This window comes from Ambystoma mexicanum, chromosome 11 (assembly GCF_040938575.1).
Source record: "Ambystoma mexicanum isolate Mex_15411 chromosome 11, UKY_AmexF1_1, whole genome shotgun sequence".
Lineage (NCBI taxonomy): Eukaryota > Metazoa > Chordata > Amphibia > Caudata > Ambystomatidae > Ambystoma > Ambystoma mexicanum.
In genome coordinates, this window is record NC_090934.1 from 1,360,693,145 (window position 1) to 1,360,711,813 (window position 18,669).

Here is an 18,669-nt window from a genome sequence, read left to right on the forward strand (position 1 = left end):
CATTCCAACCCCCATTCATATGATAAAGACTCCACTGCAACTCCATGCATTCCAACCCTCATTCATATGATAAATACTCCACTGTAACTCCATGCATTCCAACCCCCATTCATATGATAAAGACTCCACTGCAACTCCATGCTTTCCAACCCCCATTCATATGATAAAGACTCCACTGCAACTCCATGCATTCCAACCCCCATTCATATGATAAAGACTCCACTGCGACTCCATGCATTCCAACCCCCATTCATATGATAAAGACTCCACTGCGACTCCATGCATTCCAACCCCCATTCATATGATAAAGACTCCACTGCGACTCCATGCATTCCAACCCCCATTCATATGATAAAGACTCCACTGCGACTCCATGCATTCCAACCCCCATTCATATGATAAAGACTCCACTGCGACTCCATGCATTCCAGCCCCCATTCATATGATAAAGACTCCACTGCGACTCCATGCATTCCAACCCCCATTCATATGATAAAGACTCCACTGCGACTCCATGCATTCCAACCCCCATTCATATGATAAAGACTCCACTGCAACTCCATGCATTCCAACCCCCATTCATATGATAAAGACTCCACTGCAACTCCATGCATTCCAACCCCCATTCATATGATAAAGACTCCACTGCAACTCCATGCATTCCAACCCCCATTCATAAGATAAAGTCTCCACTGCAACTCCATGCATTCCAGCCCCCATTCATATGATAAAGACTCCACTGCAACTCCATGCATTCCAACCCCCATTCATAAGATAAAGTCTCCACTGCAACTCCATGCATTCCAGCCCCCATTCATATGATAAAGACTCCACTGCAACTCCATGCATTCCAACCCCCATTCATATGATAAAGACTCCACTGCAACTCCATGCATTCCAACCCCCATTCATATAATATAGGGATGTCTAGGGTGATCTTCCCGCCCAATCCCCGATGCCAATCTTTTAAGAATACTAAGGTTCAGAAAGAGTTACTAGGCCTTTGAACTGCAGAGCCCCGCTAGTGGGGAATATGTTGTCTAGTCTCACGTGGACAGTGAGATGCATCTGTCTGAATGGAGCTGCTGCAACAGAACCAGCTGCATGCCATCCTTTCACAGACCCTTTAGAAAAAAGCACGAATGACTGCAAACTAATTTCTTTTCAAGCTAGGATGTTTTGGCACTTTGCCATAATTGATCCCCAAATCTATCAATGAGAAACGTCAATTATTCTGCCCGTTTTAAATGGTTCCGGATACACTTTTCATCCAAGCGTTTTAGTTTCAAAGGACTTCCTTCAGACATTTAAGAAAATGTCAATGTTTATTTTATTTGGAATTTTTCATTATCAGGCGGTTTCCTACAATTAACATAGCGGAGTGCCGGTGAGTGGCAGTCTTGCAGCAGCCAGTGTTTTTTCCAGCTCTACCCTTGAGAGGTGTGTCTCCCGCTACACCTATTCTACAAAACCTCGTTTACTCCGCGGAGCGGACGCGGAAGGGCGGTGAGTGGCAGTCTTGCAGCAGCCAGTGTTTTTTCCAGCTCTACCCTTGAGAGGTGTGTCTCCCGCTACACCTATTCTACAAAACCTCACTTACTCCGCGGAGCGGACGCGGAGTGGCGGTGAGTGGCAGTCTTGCAGCAGCCAGTGTTTTTTCCAGCTCTACCCTTGAGAGGTGTGTCTCCAGCTACACCTATTCTACAAAACCTCACTTACTCCGCGGAGCGGACGCGGAGTGGCGGTGAGTGGCAGTCTTGCAGCAGCCAGTGTTTTTTCCAGCTCTACCCTTGAGAGGTGTGTCTCCCGCTACACCTATTCTACAAAACCTCACTTACTCCGCGGAGCGGACGCGGAGTGGCAGTGAGTGGCAGTCTTGCAGTCATGCCAGGCAAGACGGGCCTGGCAGCTCCATCACCTCCAAAGCTACAATGGTTGAACCCAGAAGACCTTATAGGCCGCTCTCTAAGAAGTAAAGTCAAGTTGCTAACTAAAACCACAACCACATCACTCACACACACCAATTCCAAACTAGTCCCCCTTCGACTTCAATGGAAACAACAGATGATCGAGATATCCTCGCGAATCCAAGCTTCAACATTTTAACAAACATGGGAAACAGAAACTGTGTTGCTAATGCTCAAATTCCCTACCAAAAAACCATTGGGAAAGGTTCTGGCATATTCAACAACAAACATTTACCATCTTGCAGCGAAGCTGGCTTACCTGAGGAGGAGGTCGTAGTCCCGGGAGTAGACGGGGCTAGTTCCCCCCCGACCGCTGTATTGGAGCCGGTCGCTAGCAGCCCGCGGGCCGGGCCGGCAGTCTCGGGGGTTTTGCTTCGCCCCGGTAGAGAGTCAGCGCCGCCCGCATCGGCGTCCACTTTGGTCGCGGCCACGTCTGGGACTCGGAGGCCCCCCGGAGGGGGGACCGCCTTGAGCCCTGTGCCGGAGCCCCCGAGGGCGCTGCTGGGGCTGAGCGCTTCGATCGCTGCCGCTGCTGCAGCCGTGGCTCCGCGGCCTCTCGAAGGGGAGGTGGCGTTGAGCGGGCAGGCAGTGCGGGCTTCGACGGAGATCGAGGCAGACACGACGGGGTCGGGGGTGGACCCCAGAGAGGGCGCCCCCCACGTCAATCAGCTGAAGGAAGGAGAGGTACGGACATCTGGCGCCTCCGGGAAACGGCGCCCATCGGTAACAGGAAAGGAGTGCCTGAGTGGGTTGGGAGTCGAGCGTGGCTCATCAACCTCGGCGAAAGAAAGAGAAATAACTGCAGCGCCACCTATGGCTGGCCTTATGGTATCAGCAATCCTACATAGGGAAACTCATAGCAATTCACCAGCAAACAAGACAAATCCAGAAAATAATGCGACGGCTTCAATAAGCCCAATTGTGCCTCAAGAAATTAAGTTACCACCGCAAGAGCCTAACAGTATAATTAAAAAAAAGAGATCACGAACCAGCGACGTCCCTACCAAGAAAAACTCAGTCCTAGAATTGCCGAATAACCAAGTGGAAACCACAAGATTGGTTAAATCCCTACCTAAACAAATACATTCTACCAAAGTTCCCCGTGCGGGCCCTAAAGTAACGAGAAAGGGCGATAAAAAACCACAACGCCCTTTGAAGCTATTATCAGACTTTTTCAATAGGCACTCCAAAGCCATCCAAGAAAAATGTAAAGAGCTGACAGATGCAGAAATCCTTGAGGCAGCTGATGCAATTACACCACCTAGCAAATATCGTAGATTGTTTCAAGCTAAACGAAGATTTCCTATCCCTCAATCAAAAGACGACACTTGGCCAGCTCCGGATATTGATCCAACAAAAAGGCACTTCTCAGGCCAAGTGACTTCAAAAATACCACAAATTATGCAGGAAGAGCTGGGGACTCCGCAGGCTCGAAACTTGGCAGTACTACCTATAACTAATCCTACACCAGCTTTGGAACGCATTACTCCTGCGAAACCTTCAATTTCAGTCCCCATTTTGTGTCCACAACAAACTCTTATCAGTGATCAAGAAGTGCAGAGTTGCACTCAGACTCCCACGCAAGAGCAAGTCGAAGTAGAGAGCTCTGTACCCCTCCCAACCATCTCGACACCATCAAAGCAAATTGGCTCGGTGGCAACGGGCTCCACTCAATTCTTGATACAAGACCAACCACTGAACAATGATCCAATATATCGGCCAATCGACAGTACCAAGCGTAAAGACCAGGTACTGACGATTTCACCACAGTCACTAAGTGAGCCCTTAAGACTAATTCCACAAACTCAAGAGAAAGATGGTGGAAGTCAACATCCTGTCAAATCTAAAAATAAGTTACAGTTTGAGAAAACTTTAGACTCTTTCTACTCAAACCTAGACAATTATACCAATCAAAGAAGACATTCTTCAGACTTCCCCCCCAGAAGATCATTAAACATCACCACACCACCTACACGACCATCAACTTCTGGGATAGTTAAATCAGCTGCTCATCGTGACAACTCTTCAACTGATTCACACCCAAAAAAGCTCGACACTTGTACCTTGATGTCAACACTATCGATAGCCCTCAACCCATTCATTAAACTATATGAAACAATAGGGGACACGCTGAAAGACCATACAGCGATTCAAACTTCAATGTTGAACAAAATAACTTTTTTGGAGGGTTACATCATGGCTCTAGAATCAAAGTCTTTTCCATCTACGATCAAACCGAGCCAAGATCTGATTATGGCGCCATCTCAAAAATTGACTTCAACCACGTGCCTTATCCCCCAGGGCATCACGCAAACAAACTCAGAAAGCACTCAAATTCCTTCATTCATTGACTTAACTGTCCCACCAACTCTTTTGATAGAAAAAACCAAGTTAACTAAAGGGGTGGAAAAAACTAACTCCTACCAACAAGGACCAGTATTAATAACATCTTCAATTTATCAATCAGACTCAACAAGCTCAAAAGCTATAGATGTTCAAAGAGACCTTTTTACCCCACTAAAAATAAAGGGCAAAGCAAAGAAAACTGGGGAGGTAAACAGAGGTGAAAAAGAAACATCGAACGTTTCTCCTAGAGGAATAGAAGCATTTCTAAATAACGAAGACATGATGAACATCACCCAATACATCACTGATCAATCAACATTCTCGAACCAAAACTTGGAAGAAATACCTGATCCATCTACAACTTCTATACTTCCGGCAGGGAATCCTAATAAAGAAACAAAGACTAGAGAATCTCCATTTCTAACTTTAGAAGAACGAAGAACGCGACTGGCCATGACCAATCATAAATTAATAGATCCTGTATTTGGAGAGTCCTCGATAGTTCTTAAAACTAACTATCCAAAACAAGAAATTGAAACACGAAAAAAATTTTCTAGCCGACAGCCAGCAAGACGATCCCATAGATCGCATAGTAATCCTCAAACTCTGTGGCCTAAAGTGCAGCAAAAGAAATTTTCAATAAGAGCTCCCATCAAGGAAGCCCAGCGACCAACCTACAAATCAAAAACCACAAAACATCACATAAAACCTTTAATACGATGGATATTGAAACTAGAACAGATCCCTGGAAACTATGATGAAGTAACATTAAATAGAAGATCGGTTATGGACTTATTCAGTTACATCCCGAAACTACGATTAGTAAAGTCAGATGACCTCCAAATTGTTGACCCGAGCCATCAGGGATCCAGGGCAATTTCACACCTATACATAGCGTCACACGCAACAAAAAACGCCCTGGAATCTGCCCTTGAGGAACTTTTAATAATGGGCTACGACCTCACCGAATCTTCGAGAGAAATCAAAACTTGCAACCACCAAGCAAATAAAGATTCCCAGTCATCCATAAAAGTAACACTGAATACTCCCAGTTTTCACGCCAAAAACGTCGCCAATCACTAAAGTAAACGACAATCGTCACAGTTTTGGACCAAAAACCAAACCAGACTGAAACAATCAACAAATCACAACCCAAGGGGTCAGCCAAAGATCTTGAAAATCTAAACCCAGTGCATATGGAGCTGTCTGGTAGACGGACGCTCCCAAAAGAAGGTCAAAAACTTCAAAGGACAGTTCAGAATGAGCCCTATCCTGTGACAGCAAATCCATCTTCAAACTGATCTTTACATTCTCTTTGGTCATGGTTACCAAAAGCTTTAAAGTTAAATCAACAAAAATAGCCACCCGAGAATACGATTAACAGCAACATAACAGACTGTCTAAATTCAAACGCCCAAGACCAAATAGAAATGTGCTCGTGGAACACCCGAGGTTTCCTTCATCTAACATCAGGACCCTCAAACCTAATAAACTACGACATTGTCTGTTTGCAAGAGACATGGCTTCTACATCCTCCAGTACTTGATGGCTATGAAACCCACACAGTGTTAGCCAAGAAAGGTTCTTTAGGCCGCCCAATGGCTGGTCTCCTGATCGCGATCCGTAGCGGACGAGGCCTTGTAAACTCGCAAAAGCTAAAAGAAAATCATTTCATGCTGATGGTAAAGCTAAATTGGATTACTAAAAAAAGAGGATCGTCTAAAACCTTGATAAAGACACTCATAATTGTGACCATCTACTGGAACCCAGCCACTATTGAAAGTTCAAGATTTATCAACACAATAGAACAAGAGTTGGACTGGGCGCAAGTTTCACATAAGCCTGACCACGTAATTTTATGTGTGCGACCTTAACATTAACAGCCAACCTTCGACAAACTCAAAGGGATATAGATCAAAAAAACCATCAGTAGATCAGAGGCCAACAAAATGGCAAAATTTAATGAAGTATAGATCTTTTGACAACTTGGATCTAGCCTTTCCTGATCCTAATAGACTTCTAACTTGGGAAAGAGCAAATTCAACTTCCACAATTGACTATATCTTCGTATCTCGCTCTCTACTACTTTATATCAACTCCTTTAAAGTGTTCAAAACAAAGGAAAGTGACCATAATCTTCTTGAAACCACTTGGTCCACAACCTCACTGATTAACCACACCATGACATCAGATATAGAAGTCTCTACACAAGGAACAAGACTCAGAATAACGGAAAAGGCTATAACCACTATTACAGCCCAATATAAAGACCACAACAACCAACTGCCTAGGATAGACGTGGACTATCTACCGTTACTAACCATCTTTAGAGTTCCTCAAAAAAAAAATATGACATCACCATTAGACCAAAAACATACCTACGATAAAGTAGTAATGGAAAAAAAGAGAGAATTGAGGAGAATAAAAAGACAAGCAAAGAGATTCGAGCCCTCAGCCGCACTTGAGATCATCAAAGTGGCTGTTAAAAACTACAAATCATGGTTAAAATGTCACCGTCATAAGTTGTATCAACAAGACGCGGAAAACATTCTTACGGCCATCACCAGAAACAATGCCAGAGACTTTTGGACCCTACTCCATTCAACTGCACCAGGAGACCGGCCATGTCAAATAAACGGAATTGGCCAACTGGCCTGGGAAAACCACTTCCAAACTCTTTTTAAGAGTCCAATTACCAAATTTCCTTTGATGGAATCCAATGATACCCCCTGGATCAGCGTGGACAACATTGAGGACATTATAGCCTTAATTAAAAAGTTAAAACCATCACTTGCGCCCGGACCTGATGGCATTACGAATCTTGATTTGAAATCCCATCCAGAGACCTGGGCTCCTCTCTTGAGCCAAATATTTAAACGCTGCACAGCCACAAAATCCATCCCGCCTTCATGGACATGTGCAAACGTGGTCCCTATCTATAAAAAAGTAGATAGGTTAGACCCAGCGAATTATCGTCCTATCGCCCTCCTTGATCCAATAGGCAAGATGTTTGGGTCTTTGCTGTTAAAACATTTCATTACCTGGGCCAATGATTCCCCGTGTCACGACAAGCTCCAAACTGGCTTTAAAAAGAATTTGGGTACAAATGCCAACATTTTGATATTGAGTGCCCTTAAAAGCAAAATCTTGGAGGGTCGCCCACGCCTATATATCACCTTTGTCGATCTCACACAGGCTTTTGATAAAGTAGATCGCGAAAGACTGTGGAGAAAGCTTGCCTTATGGAAATGTCCATTAGACGTACTCAACCCAATCAAAGCTCTTTATTCAAACACTACCATGAGGGTCCGCCTGAATAAGCAAGGCACATTAACAGAAGCAATAACAACTAACAGAGGTGTTAAACAGGGTTGCCCATTGGCTCCGGCTTTGTTTTGGTCCTATTTAGGCGACTTCCAAGAAACTGAAACAAAGATTCGAGCTTTCCCTCCTAAACTCGGAGGAGAACAAATTAGTCGCCTACTTTACGCCGATGACCTAATCTTGCTGGACAACACCCCTATTGGTCTTCAACGCCAACTAGCAAATCTTCAACTTTACATGATGTCAAATAATTTGGAAATTAATGAATCTAAAACAAAAATGATGACAATAGAGAAATTCCCTAAAAAGAAATCCACACCGAACTTGAAACTAGGCACAACTACCATCGAGAAAGTCACTAACTTTAAATACTTGGGAGTTATTGTAGATAGCTCGTACAAAGAAAAAGCAATGCAAGAGTCCCTACGCGCCAAAACTACCAAGCTAGCCACCCAAGCAAAGGCAATTGACATCAAATACGGCAGATTCTCAATTAGACCTGCAAGAGATTTTTATAAAGGGAAAGTTATTCCATCTTTGACATATGGCGCTGAAGCTATGCCGAATCTTCCACACGACTTATGGCCAAAACTAGAAGCAAATTTCTGGCGCCCAATCTTGGGCCTCCCGAAAACAACTCCGATATCAGTAATCAGACGTGAACTAACCCTCTCCTCGTTAAAATCAATTGTGGATTGTAATAGTGTCATGCTCTATCGGAAATGCAGACAGAAAGATACGCCTCACGCCTATCAGTTGATAAGTGAAGAAATTCGACTGGGAACTTGTCATATGCTCACTCGATGGGAAACTAAAGTTTTGAACATCTTAGACTCAGTTGCCTGCAATACAGAAGATCTCATCGCCAATCCAGTCCGAGTTATCAAGAAAATCAAAGAACTCGACTGGATCAACACCAACGACCTTGCTTCCAAGTATAAACTCAGCAGCCACCTCCCTCCTTTCTCTAAGAAACTTGACTCCATCCAACCATTTCTGAAACTATTTCCAAATAGAGCGGCCCGAAATTACTTCTTAAAAATTAGATTGAATCTCCTAGAAACCAACGAAATACTGGCGATTAGACAACAATCCTTGTCAAGCTGCTGCCGTCTCTGTAAGTCCACTATGGACAAGGAAACTATACGCCACTTACTTTTGAACTGTCCGGCGACGACAGAAATTCGTGACAGATACTTGACAGACATTTTTACAAATTTTACTCTTCAAAAGGAAGAAACGTGTTGGAACAAACTGCTGGACGGAGATAAACAGGCATGGCAGTTGGCCACCATAAACATTATGAAATACATCCTTAATGTGCTTATTCCCACACAGATCGAATGAAAAGTTCCACCGGTTCTACACCTTGTCTGGCAAAGCAATACAGAATAGCGGGATCTTTGGGAGTTAGCAACGACTTTATCTTTTCTTCACCTTCTTATTTTCGCATTTTCCTCAACTGCTTTTCGAAATTTTGTTAAAAAATCTATGAAGATTATATACAAATAAAAAAAAAAATAAAAATAAAAATTAACATAACTGTGGTGACCCAAGTCAAAAATGATTTCTTCAAGGTAATCTTCCCCATTGAAAAATATGTGTTTAAATAACTTGTTTCGTTCAAGGCCAAGGGCCTGATTTACACACAAATGTTAACATGGGAAAGTCCCATTGAAAAAAACAAAAACACATTTGTGTAAATCAGTCCCCGTGACACGTGTGCATTTGCAAATAAATGAGAGCAAAAATCACAGGGCCTTTGGAGGGAGTCATGCTTAGCAATGTGAAGGCCTACTGTATGGGGCAAAGAGATTACACCCAAGGACTGCTAATGCATTTCTATCGCAGTGGAATTCCAGAGACTGGCACGCACCTTAGAGCCCCCCTGCCTCCTTTTTTAAGAGCTTTGCGCTCACAACAGTCCTGTTTAAGTTAAAGTGCTAACTGGTATATTACAAAGCATACACAAAATAACATTGATCACACATTAGGTCATGTGACGTCAGTGTTGTTGCTGCTGTACAGATGATAGAGTATATGTATGATAATCACAGGAAAGAAATTATCATCATTTAATTAATATTATTACAAAATGTGTATAGCAGGGACTAAGGCCAGGAGGTGTCTAGGCGGGTGTGCAGTCATAATGTCGACATCAATAATGTCGACAGTCAAAATGTCGACAAAATAATGTCGAAAATGTATAATGTCGACATACAAAAATGTCGACACAATACATTTTCGACATTATTTTGTCGACATTTAATAAAAGCATAAATACATTCTCTATATATATACACACAAATACGTTGTTGATGGTAAGTTTGATATATCAGTATGTTTATTAAATTGAAAGTAGTATGTGTAAGTAAACGTAACTGTACAACATAATAAATAAATAAAATTAACAATACTTTTACTTTAATAAATATATAATTAAATACAACACCTTTTTGTAATTCATTTTAACTTGTTATATAATAAAGAACCAGTAGATGGCGCTTGAGAGCTAAAAATGTATGTCTATAATTATTAACTTATAATTGTTTTGACTTTCTACGTAAGGTACGTAGCACAACGTAAACGTGAGCGCCATTTTTAAAGCTCACTTTCGACTTGTTTTTACCGCGGTCGCGTCCTCGTCCCTTCGCTCCATGGATTTGTTTTTTTTTTTGGGCATTTCATCATTTTTTTCATGGTTTTTCATCTGACGGACCGGGTCTTTGTGGATTTCAAGGATTTTGTCGTACGGATGGTGGATTTTTCTTTTCGGATATGGCTTTTTTGGAAGTTTTTATTTTCATGCAGTAGCGAGATTACCCGGAACTGATTATTGGACTTTCGAGTAATATGGATTTTGGACACTTTTCGGTGAGTTTGGATACCTTTTTTTACTGAAGCTGTGGATTTCAACAAGAAAACGGTACTTTTTCACGGTTAATGCAACGTCATTTTGCACCTGGATTCATGGATTTTATGGGGGATTCTTCACCTTTTTAACACGGAATCTTGGCCACCATGAACTGTAAGTACTCTTTTTAGCATTTTAAGTTAAAAGCTATGGAATCTAAGTAAATGTCCTTGTTCTCTACTGTGAATGCTTGTACTAATTGCACTAATTTACTATCATAGTCTCTGTATTTTTTGGTTTTCGGTGCCTGATTTGCCAAAGAAATTGTTTGCGAAATTCTCATTTCTTGGTGTTGTTCTTCTAACTTTAAGTCTCGCAAGAAATGCCACAAACTTGGATTTTGGGTATTGAAATTTTTACTTATGCGGCTATGCCAGCCTTCTAATGCGTTATTTGTTCGGGGTTTGTTCTCCATGGTGTTGCGGTAGCAGTTCCATAACTCAATTGTGTATTTTGGTCGGCGTCTGTTGCCACTCCGTGTTAACTGGCCTATCCATGTATTTTCGAAGTAGTCTAGTAAATTTGTTAATTCATTTTCATGATTTTTATAGTATTCACTGTCAATTAAATGTTCGTAATAATTAACAACATGATTCTCCGGTACAAAAGCCAATGCAAAAAGTTTTTTTACGTTAATCTGAAAGTAACTGTCCTCCGTATATTTTGCTGACAAACCTAATTTCTGTATTTTTCTCCAAACACTTTGAGTGAAATGAAAAAAACAACCCTTTATTGTAGTGTCTTTGTACACGCATGAAAAACCCTTGATTTGTGCTGTTTCAAAATCCATGATTATTGTCTCTGGTTGTGAATCGGGTGTAGTTTCCTTAATTTTATTGTATACGATTTTGTAAGCGTCCTCTGTTTTTTTTGGCATCAAAAAGTAAATCAGTGGTAATGTTTTGTCATTGATTGTTCCATGGACAGTATAAAATTGAAAAAACGGGTGGGGGCATACTTTAAACGTGGCGTCACTTTGCCAATATTTGCTTTGACTTAGATGGCGAAAGTTTTCAGAGGTAGCGAACACCAAGATTTTTTCATTGTTTATTCCCATTTCGCCACAATAAAAATGTTCTCCTCTCGCTGTAATCCTAAAAATATCCGGAATACGTATATGTTCAAAGGATGTAGGTGGAGGGGGTAGGTTTTCATTGGTATGTTTTGCTCGGTTCATAGTGCGTTGCATCAACTTTTCAGCTGGTAATTGCGCTGTTACATGCGTTGGTAATTGGCCACAAACTTCCCTGAGTACCGATCCACTAGTTTCCCCCTCATGTTCTACTGCTTTTCTTTTAAGTTCCGTTAATGTTTTCCTGATGATTATAGTTGTTTGATCAGGCATATGATTGTGTTCAGCGTTTCCCTTTACTTCTGTTCCCACTGTTACTGCGCGGGCTGAACATTTATTTTTTGTATATTCTGTGCAGCGCCAGTATATTCTCTCTTTTCGCTGAAGTTCTTTACAGAATATGTATCCATTCCATACCAGCTGCTTACTTCCTTTTTGGCTTTCTATAAATTCTATTTTGTTTTCCATTTTATCACCTGAAACGACACGTAAAAATAATTTTTTTGAGGTACTGTATACTATTTCCTTTATTGTAGACGTAATTTTTCATAATGGTAGTGCGTCTTACCTTTTCGCTAGAAAAAAGTACGAAAAAAATGCTGTCAATTGCCCGAAGTAACCTCTCAAGAGATGTTCTGTCAGGTAATGACGGTTTTTTCACAGCCGTTAACCGTTTCCTGCTATCAAAAACAAGGTGCTTTACTCAGGAATGTCATCTAGCGTGTTAACCATTTCGTAACCTATCTTTATCCAGTGTCACAGACAAGTGGGTGATTACGGACGAAGGGAAGGGGAGGGGGTGCTGGGATGGTTCGTGATGGAGGGTGAGATTGGGGGGTTGGGGGGGGGGACCCCCCCCAATGATTATTTCTGGTTATTGTCTATGATAATCGACCATTTTTTTTGTCGACATTTTTTTTTCGATAAATTGACTTCTTCCATTCTATGTATAGGATGTCGACATTATTGTTTTCGACATTTTTTTTTCGACATTTTTGCATGTCGACATTTTTTTGTCGACATTTTGACTATAAACCGTCTAGGCGCTGTGGGGGTGGCAGTGAATCCAACAAAAGAGACTGCTACAAATAAGAAATGCACCCATTAGAGAGTCAGAACAGATACGTTTTGAGTGCCCTGTGAAAAGGTGAAAAGGAAAATACTGCTCACGTTGGGGGGGAGGGTGTGTGGGGGGCGGCGGGGGAATTCCAGAGTCTGGGCGGCAAAACTGATAGCTAGGGCTGCGCCCTCCGTGGTGTCGCGTGTGTGAAACCTCAGAGATGGAACTGTTGACAACGATATCATGCGTATTTCAGTACTTTTGCCAGCTCAGCGGGACACACGGTAACATGACACACACTTTCTTGCGATGCGCCTGTAAGTACTCTCTGCACAGGGAAAGCTTTTAGTTAGCAGTAACGGTAAGCAATGGAAACATGCAGCATCCGTGTGAATTATACATAAGCGGGCCAGTGGGACAGTGGAAAGCAACTCACCATGTGCAGGACGTCCGTGGAAACCATCTGCATGCAGCACATGGCGGTCGCTAAGGCGCACACGATGGTGGAGATGACGTTCAGGGCGCAGACGCTGAACAGCAGGTCCTGCGGGAAAACACCAACCACAAACCCGTCAACCCAGGCTTAGAAACACAGGCAACATAATCAAGCCTAATGGAACTTGCACGGGGTCATTATCAGAGGGTAAAGGCCCGCACCCAAGTTAAGGCCCAAAGCAGAGCTGGAGGCCATACTTTGGGGAAGGGCCAATACCCCCCTCACCCGAGCTTTAAGCACAAAGTAATAGCAATATGGGTTTTGTAGATGAAGTACACAATGTTGTTCATCAGTGAATTAAATAAATAGGTAATCAAATATGTTTTTATTTTGTCGTATACACACAATAAGGTTGTCTTTTAAAAGGAACACATGATATGTGTAAGCTTTGTTGAACTGGAACGGTTCTAACATGCAGCATGTGCTAAGTGTAAAGCAAGAGTAAACTCGTTCTCTATATGGAAGTCAAAGCATGGTTCCATGTTTTAGCTTTCGCTTTGGTGCCTTATATTGGATGTTGATAAGAAGGAACTCTGGCAGAGGGAGGGCCTGATTTGCAACACGTTTTTCAATGGGATTGTTTCATTGTAAAACGCTTTTGTGAATCAGGACCCGGGTGTCTTATTGAAATACATCTTTCTTGGAAATTGCATTGCTGTTTTTTTTAAAAGAGAGAAAAGCTTTCTGCTGTTCTCTGGTTTGCTACCTGAGTTGTAATGTTTGAATGCAGGCAATGGCAGTAGTTATTGACTGCATTCCGAGCATTGTGATTGGCTGAGAAAATGTCAATAATTACCTCAATTTGCTCATTGTTTTTAACATCTGCAGTTGGCGTTCATGATGCTACCATTTAGAGTATTTCTATTCAAAAACTGCAACAAAAAAATCCCAGAGTGAAATAAAAGGATAGGTGAGCAAAGGAAGTACCAAACAAGCAACATCATTTTGTCCCTAAAATCTACTTTCTCAAATTTAGCACCACGCATGTTCAATTCAAGCACACCCATTCTTACACATGCCACCAATTTTAAGCCATTAGGGAGATGGAAATCCAGTGCAGAATTCCTGCAAGCTACAATTCACCAGTCCTTAAGTCCTATTTTTATAGCCATCACATTTTAAAAAGACAGGAGTCCAATTTTAAATATTTTTTTTCTTCCAGCTCGAAAAGGTCGTTAATCCAAATGCATCTCCACAATAGCTACTTCAATTCAACAAATTGACAGGGTAATTTTCTTTTGGAAACTGCAAACCAACCCACGCAGAAAATGACCAACAGAAAAATGGTTGTTGACTCAATGAACACTGTTTGATAACAAAAAAATACCTCTTTCCACTGAGGTAATAAGTTGGTGATTTGAATTCAGACTATGGACACTATAATCTTTGCAAATAGCTGTGATTTGGAAAACACTTTCTCCTGAAAACAACCCAGAAAATGGGCACTGAAATAAATGCTTGCGTTCTAATAAGATACTAGGCCATGTGCACACTCTAACATTTATATTTCCTTCTGTTATAAAAGGTTTACGAAAGTACACTTTTATCACAGAGAAATCTCACTTTTCAGATAAAAAGGAAAATCCACTTGATGGGTTTCCTTTGAAGCCCTCTTTTTTGGAAAAAGTTCTGGAGAATTTATCATAAAGTTGAAGATCACAAACTCATGCCAGGAGAGGCAAAGGGAAATGTGGCAAGTGTGGGTGCTCAATGCTCACCAGCCCTACCTCAGAAGCTGGCATATCTTGCCATCCTCAAAAAGAAATGTCAGTACACAAAGTCAAAACAACGCCCTCCAAATCATTCTACCCAAAAATGTCAGCTTCCCCAAATGACCATTGATCGTCCATGCGCTTTTAAAACAAGAATACCGACTGCCTCCCATTCAGTGCTCATGCCAATGAAGTTCACCTTTTTTTGTCATCTCATTTGGAAGTTATATTCTATAACCCCTGCCCTCATTAGTCACAGAAAACTGCTTGTCCGAACCCTCTCTCCATCCCAACTGGATTCTCAGCACTGCAACAATCCTTCCCAATATAATATTCTCTTATAAATCCAAAATCTGCTTTCTAAAGCATTTTCTAGACCATTTGGTCAAATTTCAGTTTCATAAACATGTCGTCCCTTAACTAGAAGCCCTTTCATTAACTTAAATATCCTAAACAATGACTTCCCTGTCACAAATTCTATTGCCTCGTCTAATATTAATGTCCATGTCATATATACTCGCTTGCGACATCCTTACCCAGAATCACTTGGCTGCCCACTCATCCAGCAGCAATTGAAAATCCACACTTCAAAGAGTCAACAGTGCCATGCACGACATAGACACCTGAGGTGCGGAACTACTAGGCAGTCTTCATTTAGTTGTAGGACCTTCCACTGTTGGTTAAGGCTCTCTAAGTAAAGGCATTCAGGGGAAGATCTTAGCCTGGACCTAGCGGTTCCCAGTTCACCGATATAGAACTGCCATATCTGACATTGTTCGGTCACAATATGGAATATGCAGTTTTGCGTTCTCACCCTTGTGGTATGCATGTATAAGGAAAACCCACAGTATCTGGGACGCAGCAGAGGACTATATAATAAGGGGCGGGAATGTAATAGGATACTGTAGTATCTTGGCAACATTCTATCACCATGGAATCAGTCTAAAAAGAGACACTATGCAACATACCTCCCGTCACAACCATGAGAGAGGACCATACACGCAAGGTACAATAATGTGAAACTGATTAGAATGATAGGTTATTAAGAGTTACATTAGAAGGTATGCATGGAGGTGTAAGAACCATGGGTGTGCCACACTTGTTCCTTCCCTTCAACTTGGTGATCGATACACCAGTGTCAACTACCTTCTCCAGACAGTATCCACTCTCCACAACATGGACTCCAACAAGAGCAGCCGCTCCAGCTCTGAGGGGTGGTTAATGCACTACCTCCCCAAAAAGCAACCACTGAAAAGTGAAATGCCTTCTACTGACCCAGCAAAAATAGAGTCACCAAGGGCAACATGGCTTTCCAAATGATGAACCAGTGGCTTCCCCCAATCTTGGGATGTTTCTGCAAAATGGGTTGTGGTTTGAAAGGGGCAGATTGCACAACATACAGTTCATAAAAAGTAAAAACTATGAGTTTTATGTATTTCAAATATTTGGTAATTTGCTAGGAGCTACATACATACAAGTTACTTCAGAGCTAAACTGGATGGGGAGGGAAGCAGGGGGCATAGGAATGAATAAGGACAGCGCACAGGCTGGTTAACGTTCAGCAAATTATACTGACTTCAAGTTTAGAAATCAATAGGGCGTGGAGTATACATGCTTGCAATTCATTTCTCGGGCAGGGAGCGTTCTGCATAGCGGGATGGGAGGAAGGGGAATTTTGACATCATGGCTATGTGCTGCAAGGCGTAGAGGTCATGGTCAACAATGGCCCTCAGGTTCTTTGCTTCCTCAGACTGTGTGGGTGAGGGGCCAATTTCCTTGGGCCAGATGTTGGAGACCAAGTTGCCATCTGTGGCTCCGCAGCTGAGGATTTCAGTTTTCCCAGGGTTGAGGCAAATTTGTCTATTTGACACCTGCTTCTGTATCGCTGGGAGGCAAGCAACTGTGAATTATGCAGCCTTGTTGAGGCAGGATTGCAGGTTGAATCTAGGTATTGCTCGAAAATGTAGGCACATTTACTGTGTATTCGGCTGTTTCGGATATTCTGAATGCCATTGTACTGAACACGGGGAGCAGGACCTGCGGGGCGGGGGTGTCCCCCGGTCCCCTTGAAAGGTGTAATGGGTTCTGGGGGTTGCCGGAGTGTCCCCCGCCGCCAATGCATGGATTTCAAGTTTGCAAAAAAAAGCGCAACATCTCGCGAGAATTTAAACGTGCCTTTCACTTTCATTTTCGTGAAAGCAGAGTTGTGAGGGGACAATAAACTGAGGCCAGCCGAACCAGAATTGAAGAGGTAAAGCATGGAGTGAGGAGGGCAGGGGTGCGCAGCAAATCTTGGGGGCATCTTCTCTCTAAAATACATTATTTTAACCTTGTCCGATGCCGTAGGAGCCAACTGTGTGATCACTGCGTGCCGCCATTTTGGAGCTCGGAATTTTCAGATTCAGTATTTTCAGTGGCGCAGTGATCACATAAATCTAATATGTGTATCAATGTTATATACATTAAAGTCATCCTGGAAGGGTTCAAATATTTGGGACAATGAGACGGCACAGTTGTTAAACAGCTGCAGTGATAGCCAGTAACCATGCAGCACCCTGCAAGGGATAGGAAAAGATTTAGACCTGAGGTTCACTCATTTCGCGCTGGCGGTGCATTCAGTCAAGAAGGGGGAGATTCATTCCAGATCTGTCCCCTTGATACTGCTTCAGTCTTTGCAGCAAGAAGGGGTGATCTAAGGTGTCAAATGCAGCTGTTAGTTCCAGCAGTATGAGTGCTATATAGCGTTCGGAGTCCACGTTTTGCAGAATGTCAGGATATTGGTTTCCCTGCTCCTTCCAGGGCAGAAACTAGACTGTTTGTCTCGAAGACACTGGTGCTCTTTTACATGTTCTGGTGGTTGTCTCATCACGAGCTTCTCTATGAGGATGGGAGGTGATGGGGTGGCAGCTACACAGAATGGCAGGAGTCACCTCGTCTTTCTTCAGAAGGCCTTGATCATAGCTGCATTTTGACTGCATGGAATATTTTGAAGGATTTTGGAGTTTAAAACAAGTCTTCTATTTGATGAGCTGGAAAGTTGTCAGGTTTGTGATGGGTTTGCTGTAAGGTCTTGTAGGAGCTATTGTCGATGTATACCAGGAGATGGAGTCGTAGATGTCTTCAATTTTTGAGAAGAGGGCTGCCTAACCATCTGCCAGGGGCTGGGTGTACTCATGATGGCGTTGTTTGAGTGGTTACGACCAGTTCATTAAAGATTGAGAATATTTCTTCAGTCTTGTTATTGGCTGCATTACTGAACTGTTGTAGGATTGAACTTTGCTTTTATAGTTTCTGGTGTGGCCAGGTTCTTTAAGTTTATCACCTGTTTTGAGTGATATGGCCTAAATTCATTCCAGGTTACTATCATCTCGCTTCATCAGGGACAGCTGGAGGTCATGTCGTTTTTTGTTTGACTGCACTGTTTTTTGCCATCGTTGGGGGAATGTTGTCTCAGGGTTTTATGACTGCTTCGTGGAACTGCAGAAGTATTTCTTTTTTTGCGATGGTTGGCCGTGGGTCTGGTTGGAGAAATGAGAATTGGTTTGCAAAGCATTCTGTTGCAACTTTGGCTCCTAGTCCAAAGCTAAAGGAGGTGTCTGCAATTTCCAGGGCGGGAAATCACTTGACCGTGAAAGATAAGAAACAGCCTTGTAGGAGGAAATGGTACATCCTACAGGTGTTTAAGTAAAGAAGAAGGTAGTTGGATATGTCAACAGTTCACCCGTAACAAGTATCTAATTAAGAAAATATATACATTTTATTGAAAACATCAATGTTA

At 42.4% G+C, this 18,669-nt stretch overlaps 1 protein-coding gene across 1 annotated transcript in view; it reads right to left on the reverse strand.

The window, feature by feature from the left end:
- ENTREP2 (endosomal transmembrane epsin interactor 2) overlaps positions 1-18,669 on the reverse strand; it is a 1,566,028-nt gene that overhangs the window by 420,872 nt on the left and 1,126,487 nt on the right. The window contains exon 5 of the mRNA XM_069624928.1: positions 13,120-13,227. Within this exon, the coding sequence (XP_069481029.1) occupies positions 13,120-13,227 (108 nt within the window). The remainder of the gene's footprint in view (positions 1-13,119; positions 13,228-18,669) is intronic.